This window comes from Magallana gigas, chromosome 1 (genome assembly GCF_963853765.1).
Source record: "Magallana gigas chromosome 1, xbMagGiga1.1, whole genome shotgun sequence".
Taxonomy (NCBI): Eukaryota; Metazoa; Mollusca; class Bivalvia; order Ostreida; family Ostreidae; genus Magallana; species Magallana gigas.
Genome location: NC_088853.1, coordinates 9269001 through 9286587, shown reverse-complemented (window position 1 = coordinate 9286587; position 17587 = coordinate 9269001). Strand labels below are relative to the sequence as shown.

Genomic DNA, 17587 nt, shown 5'->3' with positions numbered 1-17587 from the left:
TTCACTGCATTACAAGGTATTTTTCCTTTCTGAGATATGGTTGATCAAAATTTTGGATTTTTGGTCCCTAAAACCCCTAATTTCGTAACACATAATAAAATCATTACATTACTTGGATACATAACTGTGAGATATTTGCTTCTATAACATTTCACAAAATATCTCTCAGTAAAGGGCTACAGATTAAAGACTTCAGAGCCCTTTGATCCCCTTATTTAAGGGGCCAGCCCGTTTTTCAGAATTTCAAAGAAAAGGTCTTGCAGATAAAAACTTTTTTTACATTACATGTCTTAAAAAAATATTTTTCAGAAAAGAGATAATTAAAGAAAACCACTAAAAATTACGACGTTTTTTTATCTCAATTTTCGGGTCCAGGCGAGCTTCGGCGCCTTTCAAGACAGATCAAAATGAAAAAAAAATTACAAATCTACAATCTTTTGTCTACTATCCCTGAAAGTTTGAATTTGATATCTTTTATCGTTTATGAGAAGTTCCACGGACAAGCAACAACAATCGCTAAAACGTCAATTTCTCAAAAACGGAAATGACGTCATCAATATCATAAAAAACCTATATGGTTTATATCATAATCTAACAGATCTGACAGTTCATTGAAATCGGCCAGGCCGTTTTTGAGAAATCGCGTGCACAGAAATTGTAAGAAAAAAAGAATAACTAGACACGATCTCGTTGTGAGCAACGAGTGGGTCTTCCTTCCGATTTTTGAATAGATTAGATCAAACTTATCAATTCAAAGATAAAAATGTTGATCTAAGCGAAAAATAGTTTTTAAAAAATTTCCGGCACTCGGGGCTGGTACCCGGGTCGCCTTGGCCATGTCCACGACTCTATCGACTGAGTTATTCGGACTCTCGCTTCAAAACTTTGACGTTTAATTTCTCGAGAATGATCGATTTCAAAACAAATTACATATTCGGAATCAGTAAGAGGGTCACTATTCGGTGTAAACATTTCAAAAAAAAAAAAAAGTCGAAAAATTCAATTTTTCAAATTTCCTCCCGGTGACGACCGGAAGTGACGGCGGACATTCTCTTGACCGAGGTGCACTAGAATTACGGTAGATCTATCATATCTGAAAATTTCAGTCTTATATCTTTACTCGTTTTTGAGAAACCCGACAGACAAAATTGACTTTTTAAAATCGTAAACGGACGATAACTTCTGACCGGAAGCGTTTTTAAAAATCAAAAAAAAGTATCAGCTTAAGATAAAAACACGTTTATATTGAAAATTTGAATGAAATCGATCGAGACATCTCTGAGAAATCGTCTGCACAAAATCGGTAAGAAAAAAAAAAGAATAATAAGAAAAGTGAACAAGAAACAATAGAATAATAGAAAGGTATTCCGCTGAAGACAGAATACCCTAATAGTAGGAAAAAAGGAAATCGTACGAAAACAAAAAGGCCTTCCGTTGGAAACGGAAGACCTTAATAATAGGGAAAAAGAAACCGAACGAAAACAATAAGGTCATCGGTTGGAAACGGAAGACCTTAATAATAATACTAGAGAAAAAGAAACCGAACGAAAACAATAAGGTTTTCCGTTGGAAACGGAAGACCTTAATAACCTTTTTTTATCCAGGAGTACACGATTAGCTGTAGCTAGTTTTCTAGCTGACAAATCTGGTAATTGGGCATACCAAAAAAAAACAACAACTTTGATAAGACCCCAGGAACAAACCTGGGGGTAAAAGGTGTTTTTTTTATTTGACCATTTGATGCTTTTTAGCAATAACGTTCATATGTAGAACAAAAACAAAAAAGCAATCCCAAGGGAAAAAGTTTAAAGACAAAATTTAAAAATGTGCAAAATTGTTACATTTCAAGCAAAATTCTATTGGGTCCTTTGTTAATAAATAATCAACAATAAGATACGCCCCTTAATAAACGATGTGACTGATTTTTTTCATTTTCAAGTAATAATTATTTCAGTAGAAATTCATGTAAAAGACAAATTAGACCCGGCCTAGTGTTAAGTCTTTCTTGAACTCCAGGAGGTGGATCTAAGTCCATATCGTCGTACCAGTCTATTGATACTGGTGATATGGTCTACTTATCAACTTTTATTTATATATTATGAAATCAGTGTTAGAAAGTAGACGTCATTTTGACTCTCTTCTGTTTATTAACAAAAAGATAAAAAAAATCGTTGATTTCTTTTGTTCATTTTTCTACGTTCCCTCGCAAGAAAATGAGGGCTAAAGGAGGAAAAATCCTCTTCAGCGATAATCAAAGTCATTTATTCAGTTTCAGTGTTTGAATAGAAGTTCGGGACTAACATAACTTCTGTAGAATATTTCTTCACTAATTAAGTTTTATGTAATGTCTCCCACCGTGATAAATCTCGGTGTTTCGATAACTTATTGTCAGGAAGTGGTAGGTATAAATCCTTGCAGGTTTGACATTTCATAGAAAACAATTCGTACTTCACAGTTATAAAAGCTTCTAAATATTTTATAAAAATAAAATATTATAAATATTATATTATTCTTATTTGACGTACAGTCTAGACCCACCAAAAAAATTACTTGACTTGATTAACTATTACCAACAAAGGGGCGTATAGCTCTACAGAATAAAGATGGCCGGTATGATTTAGTATGTCTCCTTACCAGCAACGGGGCCTATAGCTTAACACTATAACCAAGATGGCCGCCCAGTTTTACTATATACTCTTACCAAAAACGGGGCGCATAGCTAAAATAAGGCGTAAAATGGGGTGCTATCCTATTGTACTACATTATACAACCCTTGTCTTACATCATTTTATTTTACATATTATAGACTATCGAAATAAATGTGGTATTGTGTTGACATTTTCCAATATCAAATTTGAGGATTATGGAAAGAGGTAGTCCGACGGGGATTTTGCTTGGAAAATGCAAAAAAGTATAATACAGGGCTTGTTATGTATTGGTAAATTGATTTACTGATGAGTTTTGTTAAAGTTTAACTGGATATACATATTTAATGTGTATGATTCATACATTTAAAAAATGTTGTTTTCCAAGACATTTTTGCTAAAAAAAAATACCAAAACCGGAACTCTTATTGAAAATGATGTGAAAGGTCTAACAAGGACGTTTAAGACTAGAAAATATACATTGCTACGTCCAGAACAATTCGTGGTTACTAATATTACTTCGTTAAAAAAATCAATAAAGCGCAATTATAATTTTTTTAGTTTTGTTTGACAAAAATCAATGAACAGAACATAGTCGTCTGATGAAATTGCAGGAGCAAGATTTCAAATTTAATTACCAGTCTACGCCGTTTCTCGTATACCTCAAATACACACACTTGCTTCAAACACAGTGATAGATACATGTAAATATCCTTCCGCAGCAATGTTAAGGCATCTCGAGGCTAAATGCGAATGGAAAATGATATATTATTTGAATCATCGCAAAAATACTTTGACCGGGATTAATACTTAAAATCTGTTACATTTATTAAAAACATTGTTAAACGTAATATTTGGTGCATTTTTGTGTCATCATATGTACTTTGTAATCATGTGACAGGCAAATCATAATGTTGCAAATTCAAATTGCTCCTGCGCAGGTGATTAATGACATTAAATCATAAATATTTTAAAGAAAAATCTTTTGTTATGTCATATACTTTGAAGTTCTTGTTAGGGCTTGAAATATATATGTCTTTCATGAAAGATATTGTTGAAACATTCCACAAAATCATCAAATTAATGCATAATTTAACTAATTAAAAACGATCTAAAAACATTGCGGTAAATCCGTAGGTTTTCCAAGCTCGATTCACATTGGTACTTACACTGTATATTCTATACTAATTTTACGTAAAATATTTTAAAACTGTGTTGATCTTTTACCTCCGGGGGAGTCACCAAAGCACTATTAAATAAATAGACTTTTACTTAAAACGAAGCTTAAAACTGCCGATTATTTGATACTGGTCCTTAAAATGAATGAATTCTGCAGCTGTTTTGTTCGACTAGCATTAACGGCAGGATCGGAGTAAAGGAAACATGCGTTTTTATTACATAGCAATTTTTATATCGCATCCAATATTAGCCCGAGGTCACTGTATATCAGCCTGAAAGCCGCCAGGCCTGGTGGCTCTCAGGCTGATATACAGCGACCTCGGGCTAATATAGGATGCGATTTAAAAATTGCTATGTGATGATTTTTATATCATATACTTTAAGAAAATTTTATATAAACAATAACAAATAACACGTGGTGAATGATTAGTGTTAACAAAACCCCCTTTGTCTTTATTTTCCATCTCTAATAGACTTTCCTAAAGTTATTGCGCCAATTGTTTGTATACTAAGTTACCGTCAACATAACTATAAGTCGTCATACTTGGAGATCGAAGTTCAACGACGCATACCAAACTCTACGTCATAATAGTCGATAATTACCGGTAAGGGGTGTGATACAACATAAAAAAAATTGCCGGAGAGGGGTGTGATATAAATCTTATATCACACGGGTAGGCGAATTTTTGGTTTTTATCGCACAGGCGGTAAAATGGTTTATTTTCTAAAAATATACGATATAAATCTTACACACACCCCTAGGGTTTCTACCATACCCCTAGGCGAATATTCGGTTTATATTGCAAAGGGCGGGAAAGGATATATTTTCTACAAGTAAATGATATAGTTCACTTTTAACATTAAGATGCATTCCCTGAGAACTAATGACAGAAATGCAGATGGTGACGTCAAAGTTATTTATGACTTCATATCATATGAAGTACAGACAAGTTACTTTCTACAAAATCCTGTAAAATCAACCGGGAAGTCTTAACATGCCCGCCTATTACACCAACAACACTCCATAAAAAGTACAGAAACTTCCTGTTTGTCTAGTTGTAGACTGACGGTGTAAGCAGTACAGTTCAATACCACAAACATGAAATGTAATCCGTGTGTTTTCTATGCCGCTGGATTACTTGCAGCATTTGCATACGGTATGACTTGTTTTGAAAGTTAAAAGTGATTATATATATATATATATATATATATATATATATATATATATATATATATATATATATATATATATATATATATATATATCCATATGTTCAGAGATTGGTTAAATCAGGTTTTTCTCTATACGTCATAATAATTAATAGAGAATCTTAGCAAAAATTAAATTTATTTGTTGCATTTTTTGTAGAGAAAATAAAGTCACGTTTACTTATTTTTTAGAACAGTTTTACTGCTTCCCACTTTGATATAGCTTTCTTTATATTTCATATCTCCAGATAAAATATCTCTCAACAAATTTGCAACACATTACCCTGAAGCTGGCACGGGTTACGACGCTAGTAAAGCACTTGATGGAGACACAGCGACGTGCATGCGAACAAATACCATAGGATACAACTCCCCAGACAAAACCGTTTGGTGGAAAGTAGATCTTGGTGGAGTTTATAGCATTTACAGCATCAACGTCCAGTTTAAAAACTACGACGGTTACGGTATGTACTCATATGAGATATAAACGTAAATATCTTGGACAACATAATACTTATCATTATGATGATTGGAATGATATGTATATTTATGTCCTATTATATCATTGTTAATATATACTAAAGCTTTCTTTATAGAGTTAAAAAACTGTTTAGCGGTCTACGAATCATTTTGCATAAAAAAAATTCAAGGAATGTAAGCGTATTCAATGTTTCGTGCAGACATCCGTCAAAGAGGAAGATTTGCAGGGTTTTCGCTGTATGTATCAGACACTGATGTATCATCTATTGCTGATATAAAGGGTTCAACTCTGTGCTACAAGGATGGACCTGAGTTACCGACCCTAAACTTTACAACATTATGTACAAAATTCGGACGTTATGTGTTGTTCTACAACGAACGGTTGAAGGATGTTAAATATCCAGATGCATATCAGCTCACCAATGTCTTTACAGAGTTATGTGAAGTTGCAGTACAGGGTACTTGTATTATGAAGCTATATCTTATCCTGATATCAACGAAAACATTCAAATAAGTTCAAGAGCTAAAGTTCAAATATTCAAATATAAATGAACAATATATATCTCTAACACATTTCGATATTTAAAAAATAGGTTGTGGTAAACTGCTTGTTGCATCTTTTTAGCTCACCTGAGCTGAAAGCTCAAGTTAGCTTTTCTGATCAAAATTTGTCCGTTTTCTGTTGTCGGCGTTGGTGTTGGCGTTTGTGTTTGCGGCGTTGTCGTTGTAAACTTTTCACATTTTCTTCTTCTTCTCCAGAACCACTGGGCAGATTTCAACCAAATTTGGCACAAAGCATCACTTTGTAAAGAGGATTCAAGTTTATTCAAATGAAGGGCCACGCCCTCTTTAAAGGGGAGATAATTAAAGATTTATGAAAATTTGTTGGTATTTTTCAAAAATCTCCTTCTCAAAAACTGTTTGGCCAGAAAAGCTCACATTAAAGTGGAAGCATCCTCAGGTTGTGTGGATTCAAGTTTGTTCAAATCATGGTCCCCGGGGGTAGAGTGGGGCCACAACAGATGGATCAAGTTTTTCATAGAAATATATAGACACAATCTTTAAAAATCTTCTTTTAAAAACTATTTGGCCAGAAAAGCTGAAACTTGTGTAGAGGCATCCTCGAGTAGTGTAAATTCAAGTTTGCAAAATCATATTCCCTGGGGGTAGGATGGGGTCACAATAGGGTGATAAAATTTTACATAAGAATATATAGAGAAAATCTTTAAACAGCTTTTTTTTTAAATTATTTGGCCAGAAAAACTTTTTGGCCAGCAAAATTTAAATGAAAGCATCCTGAGGTAGTGTAGATTCAAGTTTGTTCAAATCATAGTCCCTGGAGGTATGACGGGGCCACAATGGGGGAATGGATTTTTACATAGGAATATATCAAGAATATCTTTAAAAATCTTCTTCTATAAAACTTTTAGGCCAGGAAAGCTCAAAAATGAGTGAAAGCATCCTCAGATAGTAAAGCTTCAAGTTTGTTCAAATCATGGTCCCCGGGGGTATGGCGGGGCCACAATGGGGGAATGGATTTTTACATAGGAATTTATAGAGAAAATCTTTAAATATCTTTTTCTCAAAAATTATTAGGTCAGAAAAGCTCAAATTTGACTGGAAGCATCCTCAGATAGTGAAGATTTAAGTTTGTTCAAATCATGGTCCTCGGGGGTAGGGTTGGGCCACAATTGAGATATGAATTTTTATACAGGAATATATAGAGAAAATCTTTAAAAACATTTTTTTTAAACTATTGTAACGAACAACGAGTATGGTATATGTATGTACTTCGTTTATTAACTATTGTTGATATTATTATGGTGACGCTCCTACAAAACATAATACACATATGAACTTCACAATAATTAAGCATCACAATTTATTCAATTACTATAATGACACATATGTTCAATTACAATGTATTATTTTTCTACTTATCTTATATTTGATAAATGATGTCATAAAAAGAAACAACCCTAATACAATATTGAATATGCAATGTTGCAGATTAAAATTATACTTTGACAAAATGTTAATGCCATAATCAATAATTTCTCAAGTACACAAGTACCCACCCTAAATAAGGGTGAAAGGAACTGTATATACTGTATACAACTGTACAATTACATGCACTGGTATGTGGTTTGTTCCCGTTTTGCACACATTTGAAAATAAGGTATCGAAAAAATGTGTGCAAAACGGGAATTTTATCACGTGAATTAATTGCTTAATTGCTATAGTCTATATCACAGTTCCAGTGAGGGCAATTGACAATAAAATAAATAAAACATATCTACTCGGAATTGATATTTACATTTATTACATGTTACAATATAGCTTGCATAAAAACACATTTACATATTATTGACATCCATGTTCTTGAATTTAATTTCAAACGTCAATTTGGTCACGAACAATTTCCTTAACTTATTTAAACAAGAAAGATTACTGCAAAACTATTGAATATGTAGTGCTTTTGTTTAACGTGCTGTCTATATGAAGTACATGTACATGTAACACGTTTGAAGAGAAAATATATTTTAATGTTCAATTATTGCTTTTGCTGACATAAATGGAGTAAATGTGTCTAGTGAAAACGCTGCTAAATATTTTTCAGTTATGCTATGGCTTGAATAATCGAAGAAAATAGACAAATTGTATGATGATAAATCGGCAATTTTTATGCTTTAAAAACTGAAAAGATATTTTCACAAAATCTATCAAATGAAGACCTACATGTAATTCATGGATGGTCAACCTTCTTCAGTTTGAAGTTTATCGAATCCATATTAGAATTATTATTTTAATTGATTGCAAAAGCCGATGACGCGCTTGCCGCCCTGCGCTTGGGGAAGAAGGTCAAATCCAATGACCAGTGGGTGTCCACAAAGGTTTCCGTTATGGAGGAGATATTAGAAAACAAGTGTGTTCAAGTACCAGTTTTCCGAGATAAGCTTGTAACTTCTAAGCAATCAACAACATTTGTCGAAGCAACCTATAACAACGAGTGGGGCTCCGGCCTTGACCGTGACGGCACCCGCAATACAAAACCGGATCACTGGCCGGGAAAAAACGTACTTGGCGTACTTATGAAAAAAGTTGCAAAAAAAGTCCGAAAAAGAAAACACAGCGACTCCGGTAAAATTGACCGTAAACAAAAACAAAACAAAGATCAACCAAATCAGCGTACCATAATACAGATGCTGGAATAACTCAGAGCTATGTCGGACAGTGACGTGTCGGGGTGTAATCCGGACACAGAGAGCTCTGGTGATGAACAGTAACTGTATTCGGATCTGGCTTCCGACCTCAGAATTTGCAGAACTGTGGTATGTGTACGTTTAATACGCTCAATATAATTGTTTATACAATTATAGACTATTATTATGATAATCTACTTTCCAATAAGGAGTAGTTTAATATCTGTGTTCTTTTTTTCAGTAATATTATATTTCAGAATACACTTTCTGAAAACAATGTGAAATACTAATATAATGTATACAAAAATGCATCAAGCAGAAACGATGTTGATATTTTTCCCTTACTATTTTTCATATGGAAGTATATTACTACTTTTATTTTAATTTTTGTTATCATTATTTTCTTTTTGTCAACGAATATTTTGAAATATGGTAAATTTAGATTTAGAATCAGTGAACGTAAGAGGTCTTAATTCGTCAGAAAAAAGAGATAAAATTTTTTCATGGCTAGAAAATAATAAAACTAATATTACACTTTTACAAGAAACACAATTTATAGAGAAACGTGCTGAATTGTATGATAGAAAATGGAACGGAAAAGCAATACATGCTTTCTCCGACTCCCCCTTTAGCAGAGGCGTTTCCGTTTTGTTCAATAAAGAATGTAATATAGATATATTAAATGTGCATAAGTCAAATGATGGAAGAAAACTTCTGGTAAATGCTAAAATAGATGAAACTTTACTTACAATTGTTAACTTATATGCTCCCAATAAAGAAAGTGATAGAATAACATTTTTTAACTCGCTAAATACATTTATTTCTTCCCATACTCCACAAGATAGTAAACTAATCATCGGCGGTGACTTCAATTGCAATTTAAATAAAGAAAATGACAAATCCTGTAAAAAGTTAAGTAAACTAACAAATAAGCTGGACCTAGTCGATGTGTGGCTGAAAAAAAATCCAACGAAAAATGGGTATACATGGTGTGATGCAGAAAATTCCCCGAAGAGTAGAATAGATTACATTTTTGTGCGCAATGATACAATTGATTATGTAAAAAATATTGTTGTTCGAAAATTACCAGGTACTCATAAAAAAAACACGCGGTTAAGTGATCACAGGTTAATAAAATGTAATTTAAATTTTAGTAATTTGGAGAGAGGTAAAGGATACTGGAAATTAAATATCTCGCATCTAGAAAACGAAGACTACAAACGCGGAATCTTAGAATTATTCAAAAACATAGATGACTCATTAGATCCAATATCAAAATGGGAGTCCTTTAAAATAAAGGTTCGTGATTATTCCATTAATTACGCAAGACAGTCCAGAAACAATGTAAAATATAGAATAAAATTGATTGAGAAAAGGATAGATGATATAGAAAATTTACCTAGCGGAGATATTGATATGAATGAAAAAAGAAAACTTGAAAAGGAATTAGATTACATGTACGATGAAATAGCTAAAGGAGCGCAGATTAGATCTAAAGCAAAATGGATTAACGAAGGTGAACGAAATACAAAATTCTTTTTAGGTTTGGAAAAGAAACATCAAGCTAACAATACAATATTAGAAATAAAAACCGATAACAAAACTGTAGCAAGTAATGGCGAAATTATAGAGGAAATGTGTCACTTTTATGAAAACTTATATACAAGTAAATCTATTAAAAATGATGATATAAATGCTTATTTAAATGACGTGGAATGTCCAAAACTTAGCAATAGTGAAAAAGAATTTTGCGACTCATTACCTACAATTGATGAATGCGCAGATGCAGTCAACAATTTGAAAAATAACAAATCCCCGGGTTTAGACGGTATACCGGCTGAATTTTATAAATGTTTTTGGAAAACAATTGGACCACTCTTTTATGAAGTTTTACTAAGTATTTTCGATAAACAGGAACTACCCTTTTCACAGCGGTTAGCTCTTATCACTCTTTTATTTAAGAAAGGGGACAAAAATAGCCTTAAAAATTACAGACCATTAAGTTTAACAAATACCGACTATAAAATTTTAGCTTTTGTCCTTGCCAAAAAATTACAAACAGTTATTGATAAACTGATTAGCAAGGAACAATCAGCATATATAAAAGGCCGCTTTATAGGCATAAATGCAAGATTAATCTTAGACATCTATGAATACTGCATGGAAAACAATAATGAGGGTTTATTGCTATTTTTAGATTTTGAAAAAGCATTCGATTCAGTCGAGTGGAATTTCCTTTTTCGAGTTTTAAAACAATTTAATTTTGGGGAAAATTTTATTTCATGGGTCAAAATTCTTTACACAAATCCAATTTTTAGAGTTAAGAACAATGGATGGATTTCTAAAACTTGCAAAATGAAAAGAGGCATAAGACAAGGGTGTCCTATCTCAGCACTTCTATATCTGTTTGTCGCGGAAATATTGGCTTATAAATTAAAACACAATTCAGAAATTCAAGGAATAAATATATCAAACATGGTAGACGATTTAAAAACTATACAACATGCGGATGATGTCACTTTAGCCTTGAAAAATATTTCTTCTTTAAATGTTGCAATAAGGACTGTAGAAGAATTCTGTAAACACGCTGGATCAAAAGTTAATATAAACAAAACGCAGTGTATACTACTTGGTAGTTTAAAAGACAAATATAATAATATTAGCGGCATAGATGTAACCAACGATGCTGTTAGATGTTTGGGTATTTACATTGGACATAACAAAAATCAATGCTATGAACTTAATTGGTTACACTCTTTTCAAAATATGGAAAAACTGTTCGAGTCCTGGAAAAAAAGAAAATTAACTATATTTGGAAAAGCATGCATTGTTAATTCACTAGCTATATCTAAAATAATTTATGTGGGTTCTATTTTACCCATGCCTGACCCTGAGTATATTAAACAACTGAAAAAGAGTATATTTAATTTCATTTGGAATAAAAGAGATAGAATAAAAAGAGATACTGTAATTGGAAGGCAAGAAGAAGGCGGTATAGGAGTTGTTGATATTGAGTCGAAGTTTAAGGCCTTGAAAGCTGCATGGTGTAGAATATTGATTGACAAAACATGCATAATTAACAAAATAGTTGATAGTTATCTAAGAATTTTAAATGTAGATATCAATTATGTATTAAACGTATCGGAGACTAATAACTCAAATTTTGAAATAATTGTTAAACTTCCTATTTTTTATAGAGAAGTATTTTGTAGTTTCAATGATTGTAAAAAAACCATTGACATTAATAAATTATCTGATATAAATTTTGCTAAACAACCAATTTGGAACAATATTTTATTTCAATTTGATAATAAAACAATCTGTCATAAAAGATGGATTCAAAGCGGCATATTGTATGTAAAGGATCTTTTTAATGCTGATGGCCAATTCAAAACGCCTCAAGAATTGTCATGTACTCTAAAACAAAAAGCTAACTGGATGTGTGAATATAGAATAGTTAGAAATGCAATATATAAAAAATCTTTAACATTTGATATGAAATGTTGTCAATATATACAAAAAGTATCCAATTGTGATTTTCTTTTTATTAATGGTTTACATTGTATTGAAGACAAGAAATGTAAATTTTTTTACGAAAATTTATTGTTCAAAAAATTCAAACCTCCCTGTCACCAGGCATTGTTTAAAAGACTGTTTTCAGTGGGAAAAGAATATTGGAATGACATATACAAAAACAAAGTAAAAGATATATGTGACAAACGAATATGTGAATTTAACTACAAAATGCTGAACAATACAGTGTGCTGTAACAGCTTTCTTTTTAAATGCAAATATAGGTCTTCTGCTTCTTGTAATATGTGTAGCGAAATTGAAGATGTAAAACATTTGATTTTTGAGTGTGAACATGTTAAGATGATATGGTCAACTTTAAGCTTAATTATAGGATTTGATATACAGTGGAAACATGTTATTTTGGGTTTTTATTTTGAGAGAAATACAAAAATACGCTATTTTAATACTATTGTGTCATTCATAGCTTACAAGATATTTAAATATAAAATGTGTTGTAGATCTCAAAAGAAAACAGAGACATATAATGAATTAGTTTTATATTTGAAAAACAATATCAGATACAATATCGATATACTTGTAAATATGTCAAAAATACAAATGTTTAAAATTAATATTGTGAAATTTGCAGATATGCTGTAATTGTTATAATACATGTAATATAACTGTATGACTAACTATCTTTGCCCGAGATAGTTGGATTATGTTAATGGGCTGATTTGCAATGTGAAATAAAAAAAAAAAAAAAAAAGAAAAAAAAAAAAAGAATTATTATTTTAGTCGGAATTTTTTGTGCTACATGTATTTAGCTACTGGTTTGAAAAAAAAAAACAGAAAGTGGCCTGCTATATACTAAAGCGGCGATGTCATAAGAACGTACCGAATCAATATTAAAATTATTATTTTTGTCGAAATTTTTTGTGCTTCATGTATATAGCTACTGATTTGAAAAACCAGAAAGTGAGCCGCAATATATACTAAAGCGGTGGTGTCATAAGAACTACTGTCAAGTTGTAAAAAGAGACACGGAGTACCCCATGACTGTACGTGTAGTTTTCCCCTTCATCATTTAATTATACATCATACATATAATTATCCATTGAATCAGCTTCCAGTTGGCTTGGAACCAGAATTTTCCCTCAATATTCATTTCATTTTATATTTAAGATAAATGTACAAAAATGTAAAAGTCAAATCATCTAATCATTATTTTTCTTATCAGTGAGTGGAAATTAAAGACTTAAAATATTATTACCTTTATTTTATCAAATGAAAAAATGGTGAGTTATTAGTAATCAGACATAAAACACATCAAAATATCTATATTCTTTTTGCTAATTCATTGTAAGGCGCTGATAAAACACAGGTAAAAATCCAGGTAATTTTTTTGATTGAAAGCAGACTATAATTGCCATTACAACACAAATCACACCTATTGTTCTATATCTAATTATCAAATGTGTGCAAAACGGGAACACACCTGTTAGGTAATGTAAAAGTTTTCTCAACTCACAACTGGCCTCAGCAATGGTTACAAACAAATTGACTATTGTCCGAAATTTATAATCTCTATGATAATTGAAAATCTTAAATAATCAATTTCTTTATAAAATTACTTTCAAGAAAAACTATTTATATCCGTACAATATATAAAAAGGACCTTACATTATCATAATCAAAATAATACTAATTCACATATGTGTTCAAAATGTTCAAACCATTTTCCTATAGATTAACTAACAGTAGTATGATGTAATAAAAACACATTTTGTTACATAAGAGTCAGTAGACTACGGGATAAGACAGTGGTCATCACTTCCAGCGGCCACGGTTCAATCCCCAGTGGAACCTCTTTTTATTTTTTATTTGAATTTTTTAACTGATATATAAAATATGTATTAAAAAAAATATGATATACAATTCTTCATCTCACATATTAGGCCAGGAAAGCTCAAATTGGCGTGTAATCATCCTTAGATAGTGTAGATTTAAGTTTGTTCAAATCATGCTCCCCAGGGGTAGGGCGGGGCCACAATGGGGGATAAATTTTTATATATAGAGAAAATCTTTAAAAATCTTCTGAAAACTATTAGGCCAGGAAAACCCAAATTGGAGTGGAAGCATCCCCAGATCGTGTAGATTCAAGTTTGTATAAATCATAGTCCCGGTGTACAGGGAGGCCACAATGGGGGATGAATTTTTACATAGGAATATATAGAGAAAATCTTTAAAAAATTTCTTTTTAAAAACTAATTGGCCAGAAAAGCTTGGCGTGTAAGCATCCTTGGATAGTGTAGATTCAAGTTTGTTCAAATCATGGTCCCTGGGGTAGGGCGGGCCCACAATGGGGTATAGATTTGTATATATAGAGAAAATCTTTACAAATCTTCTTCTGAAAACTATTAGGCCAGGAAAACCCAAATTGGAGTGGAAGCATCCATCGATCGTATAGATTCACGTTTGTTTAAATCATAGTCTCGGGGTACGGTGAGGCCACAATGGGGAGTGAATTTTTACATAGGAATATATAGAGAAAATCTTTGAAAATATTCTTGGAAAGTTTTCAGTCCAAAACTCATTACTTTGTGTGAAATCTCAGGTTATGCAGATTTTAGTTTGATGAAACCATGATTCCCTGGAGAAAAGTGGGGCCACGAAATGGGGGGGGGGGGGAGGGGGCATATGGCAATAGAGAAAATTTTTCTTACAGGTACAACAACAAAAAGGACTTGGTATTTACCCCAAAAAAAAGAGGTGGATAAAAATTGACAGATTTTCAATTTTTTTAGCAAGATCTACTGTACTTAGTTGTAAAGATATTTTTATTTTGATACTGTAATGCTAATCTGATCAAAGTTAAGGCTCAGGTGAGCGATGTGGCCCCTGGTCCTCTTGTTGAAATAGAACCATATATTTTCTCATTTAAAAAAAGTAAACTTTCCATAACCTATTGTGCTAAATAATGCTTTCTGTCATTGCATACACATGGTCAGCGGGATAAACATATCTTTTGTTATATTTTTATATTTTTTTTTTTACTACACCCCGTATGTATCCATCATATACATTGAAGTTGAGTAACATATTATGTACTATTACCCTTCAACATATTTTTTTTAAATAAAATGTGCCAATTATAAGCTCTAGTTCTGAAAAAAGTATGGATTGCATACCTTTTAAAGGCGCCGAACAAGACATACTAATACCCCCCCCCCTCCCTTCAATCCCCACCTCCAAAAAATAAAAATAAGAAATAAAATACAATTTCAAAAAAAAGAACTGATATAGGATTTATTTTGCTGCGTACATACATGTACCTACCAAATAACTATGATAAATGATGATGCAAAACGCCGAGAGAAACTTATAGTGGACGAAGTTGTTCACAAGATCAACTTGGCTACGGGGTTTTTTTTTCGACTCCACATTCTCCATGTTTTACTTTAAGCTGGGGGGGGGGGGTGGTGTTTTGTTTTGTATTTCTTTTTTTTTTTGGCATTGCTATTAGTCTCATACAGAATTGTGTTAGTAAAAACGTTACTCCAAACGAGAATATAAAACCCAGCAACGCGTTATAATTGCTAGTTCGCTGAAAAATAACATCGTTACTCATTCGTCAAATTCTTTTACTGCAACCCAGCACTTCTTCGCTCTCGCTTAGTGTAATATGTAATATTGATATGCCAAAGTGACCCAATTTTATTTACTACCAGTGGTATTTCATTTAGTTGTTTTGGAACCTAAATAGGAAAAATCATTTTTATCCATATGTAATTTACACCATCTCTAGTCTATTTGCGAAGTTTTAAGAAAATCTACTAATCTTGTTCTTTCCGAGGGCCATCTTAAGATATCCCAATCCTCAATGTTCTTGTATCAAGAATTTCTTGAAAAGTATTTCATTGAAATCTGTACACAAAACATACTTATACAAAGATAATGGGAGGTCAGTATTCATCCCTATGAGTTAAGGCGAATTTAATTTGACTTTTTTGCACTTAAAATGCGATTTCAGACTGATTACGATTTGTTGTCAGTATTTTTGGTTAAGCAAACGTTTTTGAAATTTATTTTTAATCATGCACAATGGTCACACTGAATAGAGGGATTACGAAAAAAAAATTGGACCAAGCTGCATACCTTTTTGCACTTTAAGTAGACAATTTCTAAATTAGCTACAATTTGATTTGAAATAAAAACATTTTGAATATCAAGAATTTGATAAGATTAATCCAGGTTGCCTAGATATGTATTCAGCCATATTTTGATATAATAAAACAAGCAGGTCGGTGATGTCAAATTTTCCAGCTCTGGAAGGTCAGGATGTCTCCAATGGGGCATAACCTATATACCATTTGAAGCGCAATGACACATGCAAAGAGCAAGAGTAAATATGGTATGGGGATGGGGTTCTCAAAAGTTATCAAAATATATCATCATTTCCCATTTTAGGGAGGGGGGGGGGGGTTTAAAACAGCTCCTCGAGGTAATGTACTTTACACCATTTGGTGCATCATAATACATTTAAAGGACCTCTTCCTTCCTTTTATAACTCATAACGGTTCAAAAATGATAAGTCTCTATACTTGCTTACATATACATGTAATACACACATTTTGTGGTTTGTATGGGTTACGCGTTAACTACGTGGCTGTAAGTGAAGAGTTAGAATCCTGCTTGGGCTTATCTATTTTTAAATCAAGTTTCAAAAAAGAAAAACTTAATTTTTTGCCAAAAACATGTTTTGTAAAATTTTAAAGTATGAAAATTTTGATTTTAACGCACTTTTATCCACATAAATATCCAAATAGATTTGCCATTTATCTTGAACTGTTTACAATCTTCTTTGTTGCAACTACATAATCGAGAGTTCGTTGTTATCAAAATATTCTGATGTTTATTTATCCATAAGGAGTGTGGGGGTTGGGATAAGGGGTTGGGGGTCATAGTAATACATGTAATTGTGTTTGCAGCGCGGGGGGGGGGGGGGCGGGGTTCAAGGTATATTTGGTATTTTTACTATTAAGGCGTCTGGACCTATCACTCCAATCCGTTCTCCAAATCTATTCTCACTATGATGTTTGAACATCACAAATATACATATAAAGTTTGCAACCGCCGAAAGGAGGGGACATAATTAAATTTTGTTTGTAATAATTGTATATACCATACTTTCTATGACATGACATGTTTAGATTACTGATTCACTTAACATTCACATGCAAACGGTTCAACCCCGTATTGTACATAAAGGGCCGCTCATGTGTATTATTGGATGGGATCTCATCCTTTATGAAAATTATGATTTTTAAAAATCACCGAAAATTGCATGTGGACTTT

General features: G+C 32.3%; 1 protein-coding gene across 4 annotated transcripts in view; it reads left to right on the top strand.

Annotated features, from left to right (window-relative positions):
- Nucleotides 1-4860: 4860 nt before the first annotated feature.
- The window catches only part of LOC105332272 (receptor-type tyrosine-protein phosphatase epsilon), a 106345-nt gene continuing 93618 nt past the window's right edge, over nt 4861-17587 (top strand). For all 4 annotated transcript variants that reach the window (XM_066082373.1, XM_066082354.1, XM_066082367.1 and 1 more), the window contains exons 1-3: nt 4861-4981; nt 5282-5497; nt 5714-5971. In XM_066082373.1, the coding sequence (XP_065938445.1) occupies nt 4924-4981; nt 5282-5497; nt 5714-5971 (532 nt within the window). In that variant the 5' untranslated portion in view covers nt 4861-4923. The remainder of the gene's footprint in view (nt 4982-5281; nt 5498-5713; nt 5972-17587) is intronic.